This window comes from Podarcis filfolensis, assembly GCF_964270895.1.
Source record: "Podarcis filfolensis genome assembly, chromosome: 9".
Taxonomy (NCBI): Eukaryota; Metazoa; Chordata; class Lepidosauria; order Squamata; family Lacertidae; genus Podarcis; species Podarcis filfolensis.
Genome location: NC_139610.1, coordinates 40,534,333 through 40,549,013, shown reverse-complemented (window position 1 = coordinate 40,549,013; position 14,681 = coordinate 40,534,333). Strand labels below are relative to the sequence as shown.

Sequence of the window (14,681 nt, the reverse complement as noted above, 5' to 3'; positions counted from 1 at the left end):
CCAGTGTGGGAACAAGGAAAATGACATCTGCTAAGAATTAACAACCGATGGGAAAATATTGTGAGAAAACAAGGATTCCCCTTTATACACATACCTTCCAGTGACCAATAATCAAGAGATAGGATTATGTTTGTGCATGTGTATTATCTCTAGAAATGGCAAAGAAATGTTTATCGTTATTAGCAAAACTGTGAAGTGTTTTGTAAAAGATACTCACCCAAAATCTCCAGCAGCCTTTAACTTTAATTGGGAAATGTACTGGGATGTCCCAACCACCCGCTGCTTCTTGTCACATAGTAAACATACCATGTAAAGGGTTACATTCTGGCCAGGGGGGTTAAAGAAACCATACATTGAAAGTCACTGGAAACAGCAATCTGGGCTCCACATTTTCCAGACTAGTGCATGCTTAAGTGGCCTCTTTCTGCCTGGTACATGAGCAAGACAGTTAATCTTGCTACTGATAGCAGAGCACGATTACACTTACAAGACATTCTTAACCTGGACCTTTTGGAATCAAAGCCATTCGCAAAAGCCTTAAAAGGTAACAAAGCAGAGTTTTCACTGGGACAAGCTATTTAGCAAGACTTCTATTGCCCTTTGATTTTAGCACAAATGTTAGTAACCATGTCACGGATCCCTGGGATTCGAAAGTTGAGCTGTCGGTCAGTTTTGCCTAGTTGCTTTCTTTCTGCACATGCTTTCACGTCTACAAAGGGTCCCAAGTCCCAAGCCAAAACAGATTGGAAGGTGCCTTGACCTGAGTAAACAGGGCTGCCTCCAGTCTTAGGCAGATCACTTCAGGGGACAGATGTTAGGGAGCAAAAATAGCTTTCCTAAGCCCCCCTCTAGCTATTCTTTTCTGGGGCCACATGGCCTATTCTAGAGGACCTAATCTTGTCTGCTACCTCAGGTACGGTGGAAGACACTATCTTGTCACAACTGGCAGTTTTATTTGTGTGTACCCACATACATGCGAGTGTAAACAGGGCAGTCGAACGGTAATGAAATGGAACATTCACCTACTGCTTGATTCCTGAATGTTGCCCTTGGCGGGTGTCAATGCAAGAAGGCATTGCATTGAGCAATAAGTTGTTCCGTTTTGGTTCTCTCCCCTGCAGTTTTATGCCAAAGCAAAGGACTGGTGGCTCTTTGGTTTCTACTTTTGCATGCCGCTTGCGTGCACCGCCTTCTTCTACACCCTCATGACCTGTGAAATGCTGAACAGGAGAAAAAGCAATCTGAGAATAGCTCTCAGTGAACATCTGAAGCAGGTAAGGAAGGGAGGGAAATGCCTAGGAAACATTTTCTGACGTGTATTTTCCGTGCGTTATCTTTCCGAACTTTTTAGAGCGAGCTGTAATCAAAGGCATTCCCAAAATAGAAGCTATGGCGAAAGATGAGTTTTGACCCAAAGGTATTCAGGCAAACTCAGAACATAAGGGTAATCTCAAGTGCAAGCAGCTGATGCAGACGCAATGCTTCAGAGGCCAGACAGGGTTGCTTGCTTTTTTATAACAAGTGTGACAGCTTTGCTCACTCACTTTCTAACCTTAAAATCCTACTCTCTGGATTCCTTGAACTCTAGTTAACAATGTGCCAAAGATACATTCCTACATTTTTGCTTCTCAACATATTATCATTTCTACTTTAGCCAAGTCTGAGTAACAATACATTTCTAGCAGTGATAGGGGATGATTAATGTAGTTATGAACGTTTTGCAAATCCTGTTTGGAACTTTTTTTAATGTTCACCTGGCTCCTGAGATCGATGTACATCAGAAATCCACTGATGACCGTTCTGAAGCTGTACACGATAAGAAGAGTTGGTGAGAAGGCTGCAGCAGCTGGCCATTAGAATGAGAGTGTTTCCAAACAGTTTATTGTGGACTCAGGTTTGCTCAAGAGTGCAAGTTTTGTGCAGAGTCCACACGAATCTATCCTCAACAAAATGCAGCCCCATACTATTTTCCCACTTAAACTGGATGCATCATTTGTGCAGAAAATCCAATAAATCACCGCTGCCAGCACTATCAGAAAAATGGTAAATCCCAAATTTTGGGAGGGGAGGGGGACACATAATATGGGATGCAGGAAAACATGAGGTCTCATTTTATTTTATTGTTTATCATTACCTTTATATCCCACCTTTACATAAAGGAGCTCAAAGATGTGTTTTATCACAATAACCCTGCAAGGCAGGTTAAGTTGAAAGACAGTCGCTGGCCCAATGTTGCTCAGGCAGTTTCATGACTTGACTGGGGATATGAACTTGGGTACTAAGCCCAGCTTGGATGCGGATGATATCATGTGGATGCTGTGAAAATGCTACCTGCATGAGCTGCACCAAGTCCACAGTAATCTGTGGTGTGGAAGGGCCTTGGGTGAAAGCTCCCCATGCATATAGCTGTTTCCCCTAAGTAATCATTGCAATATCATCAGTCACTAGCTGCATGCCTTCATAATCATAAGCTTTTCTTATATTTGGACAGCTTCCATTTTATTCCCAATAGCTTTGTGCTTTTCTTGGCCCACATCTGCAAATTCTTACGTGTCCTTTCATCCTCCAGAGACGAGAAGTCGCAAAGACGGTTTTCTGCCTAGTTGTCATCTTTGCCCTTTGCTGGTTTCCTCTCCATTTGAGCCGGATCTTGAAGCAAATGTTGTATTCCGAAAAAGACCCTAAAAGATGTGAATTGCTCAGGTATGGTTTTAAATTTGGGTTGTATGTAATGTGCCGAGGGGGCAGGTGAATAGAGTACCCTGAGAAGCCAATTGGCATCAGCGCATGTGCAACTGTGGAAATGGATATTTGAAAGCTACTTGTTTTACATTTCATGCAAGATGGTTGGTGGGGCATTATTGGTTCGACTCCATATTGCTTTGGCCACTTGTCTCTACTTCTTTATTGCTTCTAGTCAAACAATTGAATTGATTCCTCCCTGATTAGCTATGTCAGCAGGATTTAGTGCAGACTGTAAAAAAGCAGACATCTCTTTTCCACAGATCATTATCCAGGTCACACAGAAGCATTTCTTATTATTCCTAGTATTATTTATAGAGCCATCAGTGTACATCGCGCTTCGTAATGTGGCATATTTGGATGTCGAAACGCCGCTGTGCGTAGCCGAACCTGAAGCTCATCATATCCAGGGGAAAATGTGGAAAGCGCTCCATCTATGAAGTGCTTGAAGACACGCACAATATTGTGGCTCCAGACACACATTTCGTGAAAGGAAACATAAAAGCACATAATAATATTACATCGCAATTGGCCTTCAACTGCTTGCAGTCAGACACTGAAAAATAAAGGCACACCCAAGGGATCACTGCGTTCCTTTGCAGTCGCCAAGATGCTTGCATGAACTTGTCCTGTTCAAATAGTTTATTTTAAAATACCCTCTTTTTATCTTACAATAATGGGAATTAAAAGGCTAGGTCAGGTTTTCACATCCCAGAGCATATTTTATCTGGCCCTGTTTTATTTCTTAATTATTTCACGTATTTATATACAACTCGATATTCAGGATTTCTAAGTGGTGTACAGATTTATATTTTAAAAACCCAACCCCAAACTCTGAGCTCTTGCTGTTGCCGATGCTCTCCATCTTTCTCTTCTAACCCCTTACTGTTGTTAGCACAGGGTTACAGTGGTACCTCGGGTTACATACGCTTCAGGTTACAGACACTTCAGGTTACAGACTCTGCTAACCCAGAAATAGTACCTCGGGTTAAGAACTTTGCTTCAGGATGAGAACAGAAATCACACGGTGGCAGTGTGGCAGCAGCGGGAGGCCCCATTAGCTAAAGTGGTGCTTCAGGTTAAGAACAGTTTCAGCTTAAGAACTGACCTCCGGAATGAATTAAGTATGTAACCAGAGGTACCACTGTATTTATCTAATGAGGGTTGTAGCCAATGGTTATGCACACAAAAGGTAACTTGCACAAGCTTTCCCTTCTCTTCCCCTCTTGTAGCCCTGAAAAGCCTCTCCAGGGTGTTGGGTTACCTGCTGAAGAGCATGGACCGTTTCGCATGGCACTGTGGACCGGGGGCATGCCTGAGTGGGCTCCACTAGCTCATGATCCATCTACTTGATTTTGTACAACAAGACCCACTTGCTTGTTTATTTATTTATTTATTTATCTATCTGACTTATTTGTCACTTGCTACGAAAACATCTCCGAGTGACTTTAAAAAGATCATAACATAACATAACATAACATAACATAACATAACATAACATAACATAACAACATTACATAAGACATTAAGTACCCCATAACAGGCCCAGAAAAACTGCAAAAAAACTTTCATTGCACATTGCATTTTACCAATACACAGCAACCTTTACAGTGGTACCTCGGGTTAAGTACTAAATTCGTTCCGGAGGTCCATTCTTAACCTGAAACTGTTCTTAACCTGAAGCACCACTTTAGCTAATGGGGCCTCCTGCTGCTGCCGCGCTGCCGGAGCACAATTTCTGTTCTCATCCTGAAGCAAAGTTCTTAACTCGAGGTACTATTTCTGGGTTAGCGGAGTCTGTAACCTGAAGCGTATGTAACCCGAGGTACCACTGTATTATAGTCCACCAAATGCCTGGGAGAAGAAATATGCTTTTACCTAGCGCTGAAAGGTTTTAAATGCTGGCACCAAGCTCTGTGCAAGTTCTCCACAGCTGACAGACACTTCTTAATACTAATTTATGCATGTGTCACAGTCTAACTTCAAACAGGACACATATTCTGTATGATCATATTTTTTGCTAGGTAGGTACCCAAGAAGGGATTTCACAAAGCTATATGTAATACGCTCCCAGAATGAAAAAGATTTTAAAGTTTTGCTTTCTTTTTTAACCCTAGCTTTTTGTTGACACTCGATTATATCGGCATGAATTTAGCGACCATAAATTCCTGCATAAACCCTATAGCACTCTATTTTGTCAGCAAGAAGTTCAAAAACTGTTTCCAGGTAAGGATTGTGATGTATTATAAAGAAGGAAATTAAGCTGTCAAAATATGCATCTAAGGGAGAAAATGTGAAAGAGTAGCATTATTTCTTCCCATCCACTGATTGGTCACATAACCAATGGGAGACCCATGAGAATCTTTTAGTCATAACGCATGAAACGATCCACTCATGCAACATTCAGCAACATTTGCCTGAGCTTGTTATTGTTTGCCTATATGTTATTCCTGAAAGGCATTTAGCAAAATTTAGAATACTGTGCCTCCCTTTTAGGCATTTGATTGGGGAGGTGAGTGTACTGAGGGATTTATTCCACAGGGCAACAGAATTTTGTGCTTTTATGAATTCTGTGGTCACTTCACAGATTATTACTTCTGGTGCAGAAATTTATGGTAAAAAAAGTTGTAGCATGGCTCTCAGTTGGCTCTTCAGTAAATGAGCAGGAGTTAAGAACTTGAGCTTCTTGATTCCACACTACAGATTTTGACCTCAACTTTACACTGGAGGATTGTAAATTCACCCACATCCTTTCCTTTGTAAGATACAGCTTCCCATAGAGAAAATCCACTCCCAAGGTTTTCATAAGGAACTAAAGTGAAGGGGACCCCAGGAATGTTGCACTATCATGTCCAGACTGTGCCCAGTGTAATCAAATCAGTCTTTGCCTATTTCTTCTGCAATTTAGTCCGCTTGACTTGTCCGCCTGATTCCTTCTGCTGTCAGATTTCATAACAAAGAGGATAATCCTCTTTTCACCAACCACTTACTTCTGTTCAAATAAGCCAGCCTCCTCAATCTTGAGGAACCTGTTTCATTTGGTGGGAGAGAGAATTAGCTGAAATGCTAATCACATTCGTGCATGTTGTTTGTGAAAGTATCCCCTGTGCTTTGATTGGTAGTTAAGTGTTCACAAGGGCCATATTTTCAAATCTTCCCACTACAACAAAGCCATAGCTGTCAACTTTTCCCTTTTTTTAAGGGAAATTCTCTTATTCCGAATAGGATTCCTCGCAAGAAAAGGGAAAAGTTGACAGCTATGAACAAAGCTCTACAGGATGAACAGCAACAGGGATTGATATAGAAGTATAGGAAGGATGAGTAAATAACAGCATGCATGTTTTATATTGCAATCTATATGAATATGGTGAAACAGATAAGATACAAAGTTAGGTGGACTAAAGCTCACTGAAACCAATGAGCTTAAATGTGGCCCAATCTCTATTCAGTTTATGGCATTAATTCTTTGGTATGCTTATTTGGAGATCTTTTAATAGTAAACCAATAAATATTGGTCCAGCTGGTATGCAGGAATGTCTTGAACAGCTTACTCAGGAAAAGCTAATATTGAATTCAATACTTTGACCAAATTGGGACTGTAGAATCCAGGCCCTGATGTACTTACAGAGTGACTCAATTCAGACATTGCACCAAACCATGACTAAGAAAGCTTACTTATGATATGATGTGATGTTTGTATTGACATACCATGGTCTATGGTTGACTAGCAAACCAGAAACAGACACCATATTCTGAAGTAGTTTTGCAAACCATGGTTTGTGCTAACTGTGATTTGGTGTAATGTCTAAATGGGCAAACGGCGATTGCAGCTGCTGCTTTGCCTCCAGAGAATGCAATGTCATTAAGACAAGGGTGACCTTCTGACATTGTCTTCTAAGAAGATATAAAATGGAGGTACTTAATTAGACTTGTCTAACCTGTTGTTTTTGACTACAACACCCTGATTGTAATCTTTAACCTCTGGTCCTGTTGGCTTGGGCTGGTGGAGCTTTTGTCTAAAACATCTACAGAGCATGAGATTGGGGAAGGTTGCTCTAAACCATGGTTTGCATGCTGTACATTTAGAAGTTGAAGCCATGGTTTGGGTTCCAAACTATGGTTGGTGCAAACCATGGTTTAGCATGTTGTCTGAAATAAGCCTATATTTAGTATAATAAGAAAAAACAATCCAGTATTTTAGAAATCTAATTCTGCCCCTGCCCTGGAAGCTTCTGCTCTCCACTGAAGACAGGGGATGATCCTTCATAAAGGAATGGAGTATTAACATTGTTTGGAATCTTTCTCTTGCCAGTCATGCTTTGGTTGTAAGTGCTACCAGACAGGGAGTCAAGTATCATCTGTTCCTATGAACGGAACAAGTATTCAGTGGAAAAACAACGAACTGAACAATCACTACACAGAACGGAGCATCCACAAAGACAGCTTAAACTGACGTTTGGTGGAGACTGCACTTTGCGATGGGCGAAAGCAAAAACGGTGTACTGCAGCTTTATGAACAGAAAAACGATCTGGGATTCAATAAGCACATTTCATTTGAAGGTTCAGTGCCCTAGCACTTAAGTCCAAAGATGACCAAAGCGTCCACAAGTGAAGCTCTGTACAGATTTCTAAATGGTAGCAAGAAAGCTTTGCCCTCCCCCTTACAAAGAAATTCATATTTTGGTGAAAACAAGAAGAATCTGCACAGTGTCCTGCAAACTATCTGCAGACTCCAGGTGGACATTCTCAGTAAGTGTATTGCGCATGCTGCCATTTTGAAGAATTTTGTAAGTCACTGTGAGTTATGATGGAATTGTTTTGAAAGACTGACAAAATGTGGGACCTAGAGATGTTCCCATTCTCTTGACATGAGATAGTTTAGTAAGTGTATTCCACATTTTAAAGCATGTTCAGCCAGAAGCCTTTTTAATAGCAGGGGCCAGTGAGGCAGGGCGGGCTTCCATTGTCCTCCTGGCTTTCCAACACAGCAGGTCACTGATGTTACCAAGAGGGGAGGAATGAGGCAAAAAGAGCTTGGTGCAGTACAGTACCTGGCAATGGGGGCATCAGATTCGCCCCACTGCCCCACACAACACTGCAGCAGTCTCCCCATGCCTTTCCCATTCCCTCTCAGTAAGCCGGAAGAAATGACGCATTGACGGGATAATTGTCTTTTGTGTACATTGTTAGATGCTTAGGACACAAACTCAGGGCCAAAAGGTACTGAAATAAAAGAGATATGCAGACTCCTTATGAACCAGGTATATTTGCATATATCAATCGGCAAAAATGTGAAATCACATTTCAAGACCCATTTGCTAGCCATGTTTTCATTTTTCTTATTTGACGATGAGCCTTATACTCTAATCATTCCCAAACTTGGGTCTCCAGCTGCTGTTGGACCCAGTGGTCAGGGATGAGGGAATTGTAGTTGAAAAACAGTTGAAGACCCAGGTTTGGTAAGCCCTGCTCTAATCTGATAGAATCTGTTATGGGGAAAATCAAAATGGGAATGCCACAGTACTTCTAATTTCTATCATGAAACAAGTGGAAGCGAGAGACTTTTGCTGAACTATTGCAAATCACTTCAGTCTGCTTTCTGTCCACCCTACCTAAAGAGTTCCATAAGATTGCCTTCTGAGGCTGTGCTCTCTAGACTCTCATTAAATCAAATGTGCTTTGCTAGTGCCAGAGAAGGGGCTTTTATTGTGGCAGCACCAATACTGTATTAAGAGTAAGTCTCCGTGGGACACCTCTGAGTAGGTATGCATAGGACTGTGTAGTAAACATTTGAAAACATTTTAATTCTGTGAATAGAATTATGAAAACATTTATTCAGGAGTTATTAACTTTTGTATGCTGCCCTGCTTACTTGTTTGAAACTGCTTTTTATTTTAATCTTTTTTCTGCTTTCATGGTTGTATTTTTAAGTTGCCTTGTAATTATTTTTTTTAAGACAGGGAATTAAAGTTTAAATAACTATATACACATGCACTTTCCCTACACTGTTTTTCCTATTTAAATTAACTGCTTAAGGCTGCTCAGGCTGCTCTGGGGTTCCTATACATTTCCCCCCATGGGTCAAAGAGCAGCATTGGAGTGTCTATTTAGATAGGGAAAACAGCTCAGGCAGGAAAGTTAAACCTCCCTTCTCCAAGACTGTGCTCCTATTCTAGTTTGGTGCTGCCTATGCCTGCTCTGAACTTAAAAATCTGGAGGCCCTGATAGCAGCTCCCCCCCCCCCCAATTTTATTTAGTTGCACCCTAATCCACCAGTTCAGCCCAGCTCATATGAGTATTGTAACATGAATGGGGAACATGCATCCAAGCATGCCTTGGCAAAATATTGTTTTTGTGGCCAAATCCCTCATGGTGGAAAACCAGGGTGAGTGATGGTGGGGTTGATTTAGACTAGATTGAAATTTGCACAAGGCTTCTTAATAAAAATAAAACAAGAAATAATCCCTAACAAATACAAGGAACTCCTGAAAGTAAATCCATTGTAAAAGCATTTTCTATATCCTTCTTTGCTCCTGCTGTTTGTGCATCAAAATCCCCTTTTGAGTACAACAGTGATAGAAAAAAAATTGCTATCTCCACATTGCTTTAGACCATGCAGTATTTCAGTTTTGCTACAAACCATTCTGCTCCCCTCGGTTTTGCAGTACATATCCAGCTCACAATGGCTCCAGATCTTATTGTCTGATATGTGAGTCCTATTAGCTTTAGTGGGATATACAAATAAGTAATGAAGGTTGCAGCCAATATGTTCGGAATTGCACAGGGAAATCCTGAAATCAGTCCCAACTGTTATTACCTCTTTTGCACATGAGTTGGTGGGGGGGGGGTTGGTCACTTCAGGCATATTCCATTGTTCGGAATTCATTTGCAACAATTATAAATCAGCCAGACCACTGCTGTTGGCAATGTAGCATTTTAAAGGTGTTAAATTTTGATATCTTATCAGTTTCCCACTTTGAATTGATATATGTTGCCTTGAGCATCTCCTGAAGGAACTGGCAACTCACAAATACAATAACAACAAAAAAGTGATATTTGAATCCATGTAACTGCATAATAACATCCTCATCATTGTCATAACCTCTACCATGTGGCAGGGGTTCTTTTTGGCTGCTATTGTCATACAGGTAGCATTTTATTAGCCATCAAAATGTATTACATCTAGCAGTGTAGTATACAATATGCATGCTACAGGAAAACTGCCAGGAGATTCATAGCACCTGTGGTGCCTAGCTGAGGAAAATAGCCATGTGAATCTGAACATTCAGCTGTATTTCAAGTGGAAGACACAATTCTGTGCATAATTTACTAAGTCAGATGCAAATCAATGGCTGGCCTAACTTTGTGTTGGGTTTAGGCCAAAGTGCCTACAGTTAAATCTGCTAAACAATTCCGAAAAGCTTTACAGATAGAGTGTAATATTGTAATATGTATGTATGTATATATATATATATTTAACTATCTTGTGTAAATGTCTATGTATTTTTATGAGTGCTTATTTTCATGGCTTCTGTCTGTTTGTATACATATGTATATGTTCATGATTTCAAGCAAAATAGTAATGTGTAATTTTTAATAGGAACAAAAGTTTTTAAAAATTGTATTCTAAACAGCCTACGCATAACACTGTAGGAATATAAATATCCTTATATAGTGACATAAATAACTTTTTCTGGTTCCGAGACAGTGGAGTCAATTTCAGTGTCAATATGACAGGACGTGCAATGTGCTAACAATTTGATTTCTCTAGAGAGCCATTTATACTCCTGATTTTACCACTTCACATTGCAGTGGTTTACTAGAGCCATGAGTAGAGTGAAATATTTGATTTTTCATTCCCCCCTCCTCCTTTCCTCAGCCCTTTGAAAGCCTGCATTTCCATTACCACAATTCAGGAAACCATATTTCTGTTACCACATTTCTAATTGTAATAAAAGGACTGTATATTCTTCATGCTCCTTTCTCAGCAGCATAATTATTCTTATTATGAGCTGGCCCTGTCGCTGGGCAGAGAGAGGCAGCTGCCTCAAGTGCGGAATGCTGGAGTGCTGTTCCTCCTAGCTGTTTGCTTTAGTTAGTCTACGCTGTGAGCCCTAAGCAAAGCAGATGCCCTCAGTGGAGGATCACCAGTGTTGAAGTAGGATTCAGCTGCTAGTCCGATTGTCTTCTGTGCTTGGAATGGGGATGGGACAACAACCCGTCCTTCAGTGGAAAAGCGTCTTGGTTCTACCCTGTTAATATGCATTCCCTTTATTTCCAATATTCAAAGGTAAGTACTATCTAATATATAGCCAAAATGACAGTAGCCCCACACAAGAGAGTGGTAGCAGCAGGCTCAGGGAAACTTGAAGTACACAAAATATTTAATGAGCATGCTCATTAGCCATGTAATCTACTAGATACTTCCTAATCACGGTCTTGGGGCAGCAGCAGACAAAATGCAGGTTCATACAAGCACCATTGTAGTCTCCCACTAGCTCAGCCTATGCCATAATCTTCTTCCCTGCCCTGCCCTGCCCATTTTGCTGCACACATGGTACCTAGGAAGCAGGGCCACAAAAATCAAAGCTAAATGTGTCCAATTTGCAGCCACAGCTCAGTGGAAAGTCACAAGCTCGGTATAGCATACACAAATAAACCTATATGAAGCCTTGACTCTGGTATCACAGTTGAGAGACACAAATCTGAGGCAACACCACAATATATCCTTATTCAGATAACTGACACAATTATGCCCCAGAATGTTTACCATATTAGTTTGGCTTGATTGCCACCGCCTACTGGTTTTCTCCCACCTCATGGTAATACTGTTCTGCTTAATTTATCACATCAGCACCAATGAGGGATGAAGAGAAACAGAAAAACATTGACCTGTTAGGACCATCTCCCCTCACTTTTGTTTATGATCTTAATTGTTAGTTGCAGACTCTCCCCCATTATGAGCTATGTGGAGAACCCACTAGTCCCCTACACTGTGTGCTTGGCCCACCAGGAAAACAACTAAGGTGAGTAACAAAGTGTGGCTGTTCCATCTACCAACCATGAGAAGAAGACAGCTGAAAGAGTAAGAGCATTTACTGAACATGGACAGTGGAAGAGAGATTTCTGCAAGCAACAAAAACAAAAATGGGGTTGCCATTCTTTATGTATATGTAAGTACAGGTTCTGAAATGGCTTTATTTATATTACTATCCATTATTTATTGTAGTTATGTCCCACTTTCAATCAAGGATGGGTCTCAAAGTGGCTTGCAAAAAGGTGCAAACATAAAGGAATGTGTGACACAGCCATACAATCTTCTCTAGTCCCTGGCAATGGAAGTCCAGCTTCCAGGCACCATATGTTGCTAGGCTTCAACTCCCATTAGCCTCAGTGAGCATGGCCAGTGGGCAGAGAAAAGGAAATTTTAATCCAGAAACATCTAGAGGGCCACAGATTCCCCATTCCTGCTTTGGAGGGAGAAGAAGAAGAAGAGTTTGGATTTGATATCCCGCTTTATCACTACCCGAAGGAGTCTCAAAGCGGCTAACATTCTCCTTTCCCTTCCTCCCCCACAACAAACACTCTGTAAGGCGAGTGGGGCTGAGAGACTTCAGAGAAGTGTGACTAGCCCAAGGTCACCCAGCAACTGCATGTGGAGGAGCGGAGACGCAAACCCGATTCCCCAGATTACGAGTCTATCGCTCTTAACCACTACACCACACTGGCTCTCAATGGAGGGAGAAGGCAGAAAGAATATGGGGCTGGCTGGTGGTAAAGATACTATCCCATGGAAGCAAACCTTACATTGATCTATTTAGGCTATTTAGGATCTATTTAGGCTAAGATATCTTCAAAAATATATTTAAAACAGTTGGTCTTGTACAAAAGAAGACTCCTTCTACAATGTACTTTACCCAATGTACTTTGGGTAAGGACCATAGCTTAGTAATCCATGGGAAAGCTCCAAGTTCGGTCCCCGGCATCTCCAGTAGGGCTGGAGGAGACTCCAAAGCAAAACCTGGGAGAGCTACTGGCAGGCAGTGTGTATACAATACTGAGCTTGATGGTCCAATGGTCTGACTCAGCTTCCTTTTGTTCCTATGGTCTGACTCAGTAGTATAAGGCAGCTTCCCTTGTTCCTAACACTATTGACATAAAAACACAGTCGAAGCATTAAAATCAAATATGATGGTATTCTAGAAGTACAATTTTTTGTAAGGTCAAATAGAGTGATCTCTCCCAAAATGACACCATCTGTTAAGTGTCTACTTGCCTTGCCTCACATAATCCCACTAAGGGAACTGTACCATTGCAAACACGGATCAGCAGTTATCTCTTAATTTGCGCCTTTTCGGCCTATTAAAAAGGGCAGATATTTTTACAATTGGTGGGGCACACGTAAGACACCATAAAGAAGGGGCTTGACAAATCTTGATACAATACACAGATGCCATGTGTACCACTGAAGAAGCCGAAAGAGGGGGTGATCTAAAAATGTAGGTCAACTGCTTTTTCTCTAGAGAAAGATGAAAAGTGAACTGACCTCCGAAACCTCAGTCAACTGTCAGCAAGATTTCTCTCTCCCTCCATGTAGACATGATTGCTGTTGAAATCAATTGCTGCTTGATTCACACTTTCACAGCTTTATGCGTTACAGCGGTCACTGTTAGTCTCCAGTGGCTGTTCTGTACAAAAATATATCAAAATTCCACTTCCCACTGGAATTCTATGCACACTGCACAAATGTACTTGGCTATGCTGGAATTCCAAACCAACCTACTTTTTGAGGTTGCTGCTCCTTAAAGAGTTCTTTAGCATTCTTTCAGGGGGGAAAAATAGTTTCAGAAAATTGCTCCATTGGTTTTCCCGCCATTTTTGACTGTTTTCCGAAATCGTTTCAGAAAGTTCCTCAAACAGCTGGAAAAAGCATAATGTTTAACCAAAGTTTCCTGTCACTTATTTTACAATTTATACCCCCATGGCAGTAGACTGATACCTTTTCTTCTTATACCCTGTGTTGAGAAAGTAGTGAACTGTCCACACCCGGCTAGACATAACATCCTGCCAGCAAACATCTCACAATCACAAACATCTGTTATGTACCTATTTCACAATCCCCCTTCTTTTATGGTTTGCTTAACTACCAGAAGCAGACTGCAGCTGCCCCTCATCTTTCCAAAGCAGGCCAAGCAGAGACATTTATTAGCTAGATAAAGAAAAACTCAAACTCCCCCCCCAATGATGCATAATCCCTTCTTTTGCCTCAAATGAAAAGCAGTTCTATTCAGAGATTTCTTTGTTTTAAGTCATTTTAAAAGCCCTACTCGATCTGCTTGCCTTTATTCACAATGGTGACTGTTCTGTATAATAATAGATCAGCATGCACAATAATGCCTTAACAAGACGATGTTAAATAAGATAGAGAATACAACATGTAGCACATATATATCTAAAGTCAACAATTGACCTCATTTTACTTTCTTTCCACACTTCTCATACCACACCCTGTGCCTTAAAAAGAAGGATCTAGTTTTTTGCCCTCTCTCTCTTAATCACATTATTCTCCTCTCAGTCACGCTGCTGAGATAATGGATACATTTGAAATAATCAGGTCTGTCTCCATTAAGCAGCTGCAGGCAGTTTCTTGACCCACAAGCAACAGGACAGCACTTGTCATTGTCCTTCCCATAGAGTGAACACATGGGTTTGCATTCATTTGTTCTTCTTGCCTAGTATCATCTACAAAAGTGTTTTTTTTCTTTTAACTGCCTCAGTAATTTTATACTTGTTTATATTAATTCCCAATTGGCATATTGCTGTCCCATTTATGCGGCTAAGAGCAATCGTTTTGGAGTTCTGTGCTTGAACTTTTGCCATCCTGAATGTTTTGGTGTGGTGTCATCTGTAAACTTTGCCACCCCATTGCTCACCCCTGA

At 41.0% G+C, this 14,681-nt stretch overlaps 1 protein-coding gene across 1 annotated transcript in view; it reads left to right on the top strand.

The window, feature by feature from the left end:
* Positions 1–10,718, top strand: part of EDNRA (endothelin receptor type A) — a 28,985-nt gene extending 18,267 nt beyond the window's left edge. Inside the window, exons 5-8 of the mRNA XM_083631290.1 lie at positions 1,122–1,274; positions 2,570–2,703; positions 4,860–4,968; positions 7,055–10,718. Of these exons, the coding sequence (XP_083487416.1) occupies positions 1,122–1,274; positions 2,570–2,703; positions 4,860–4,968; positions 7,055–7,195 (537 nt within the window). The 3' untranslated portion in view covers positions 7,196–10,718. The remainder of the gene's footprint in view (positions 1–1,121; positions 1,275–2,569; positions 2,704–4,859; positions 4,969–7,054) is intronic.
* The last annotated feature ends 3,963 nt before the right edge of the window (positions 10,719–14,681 follow it).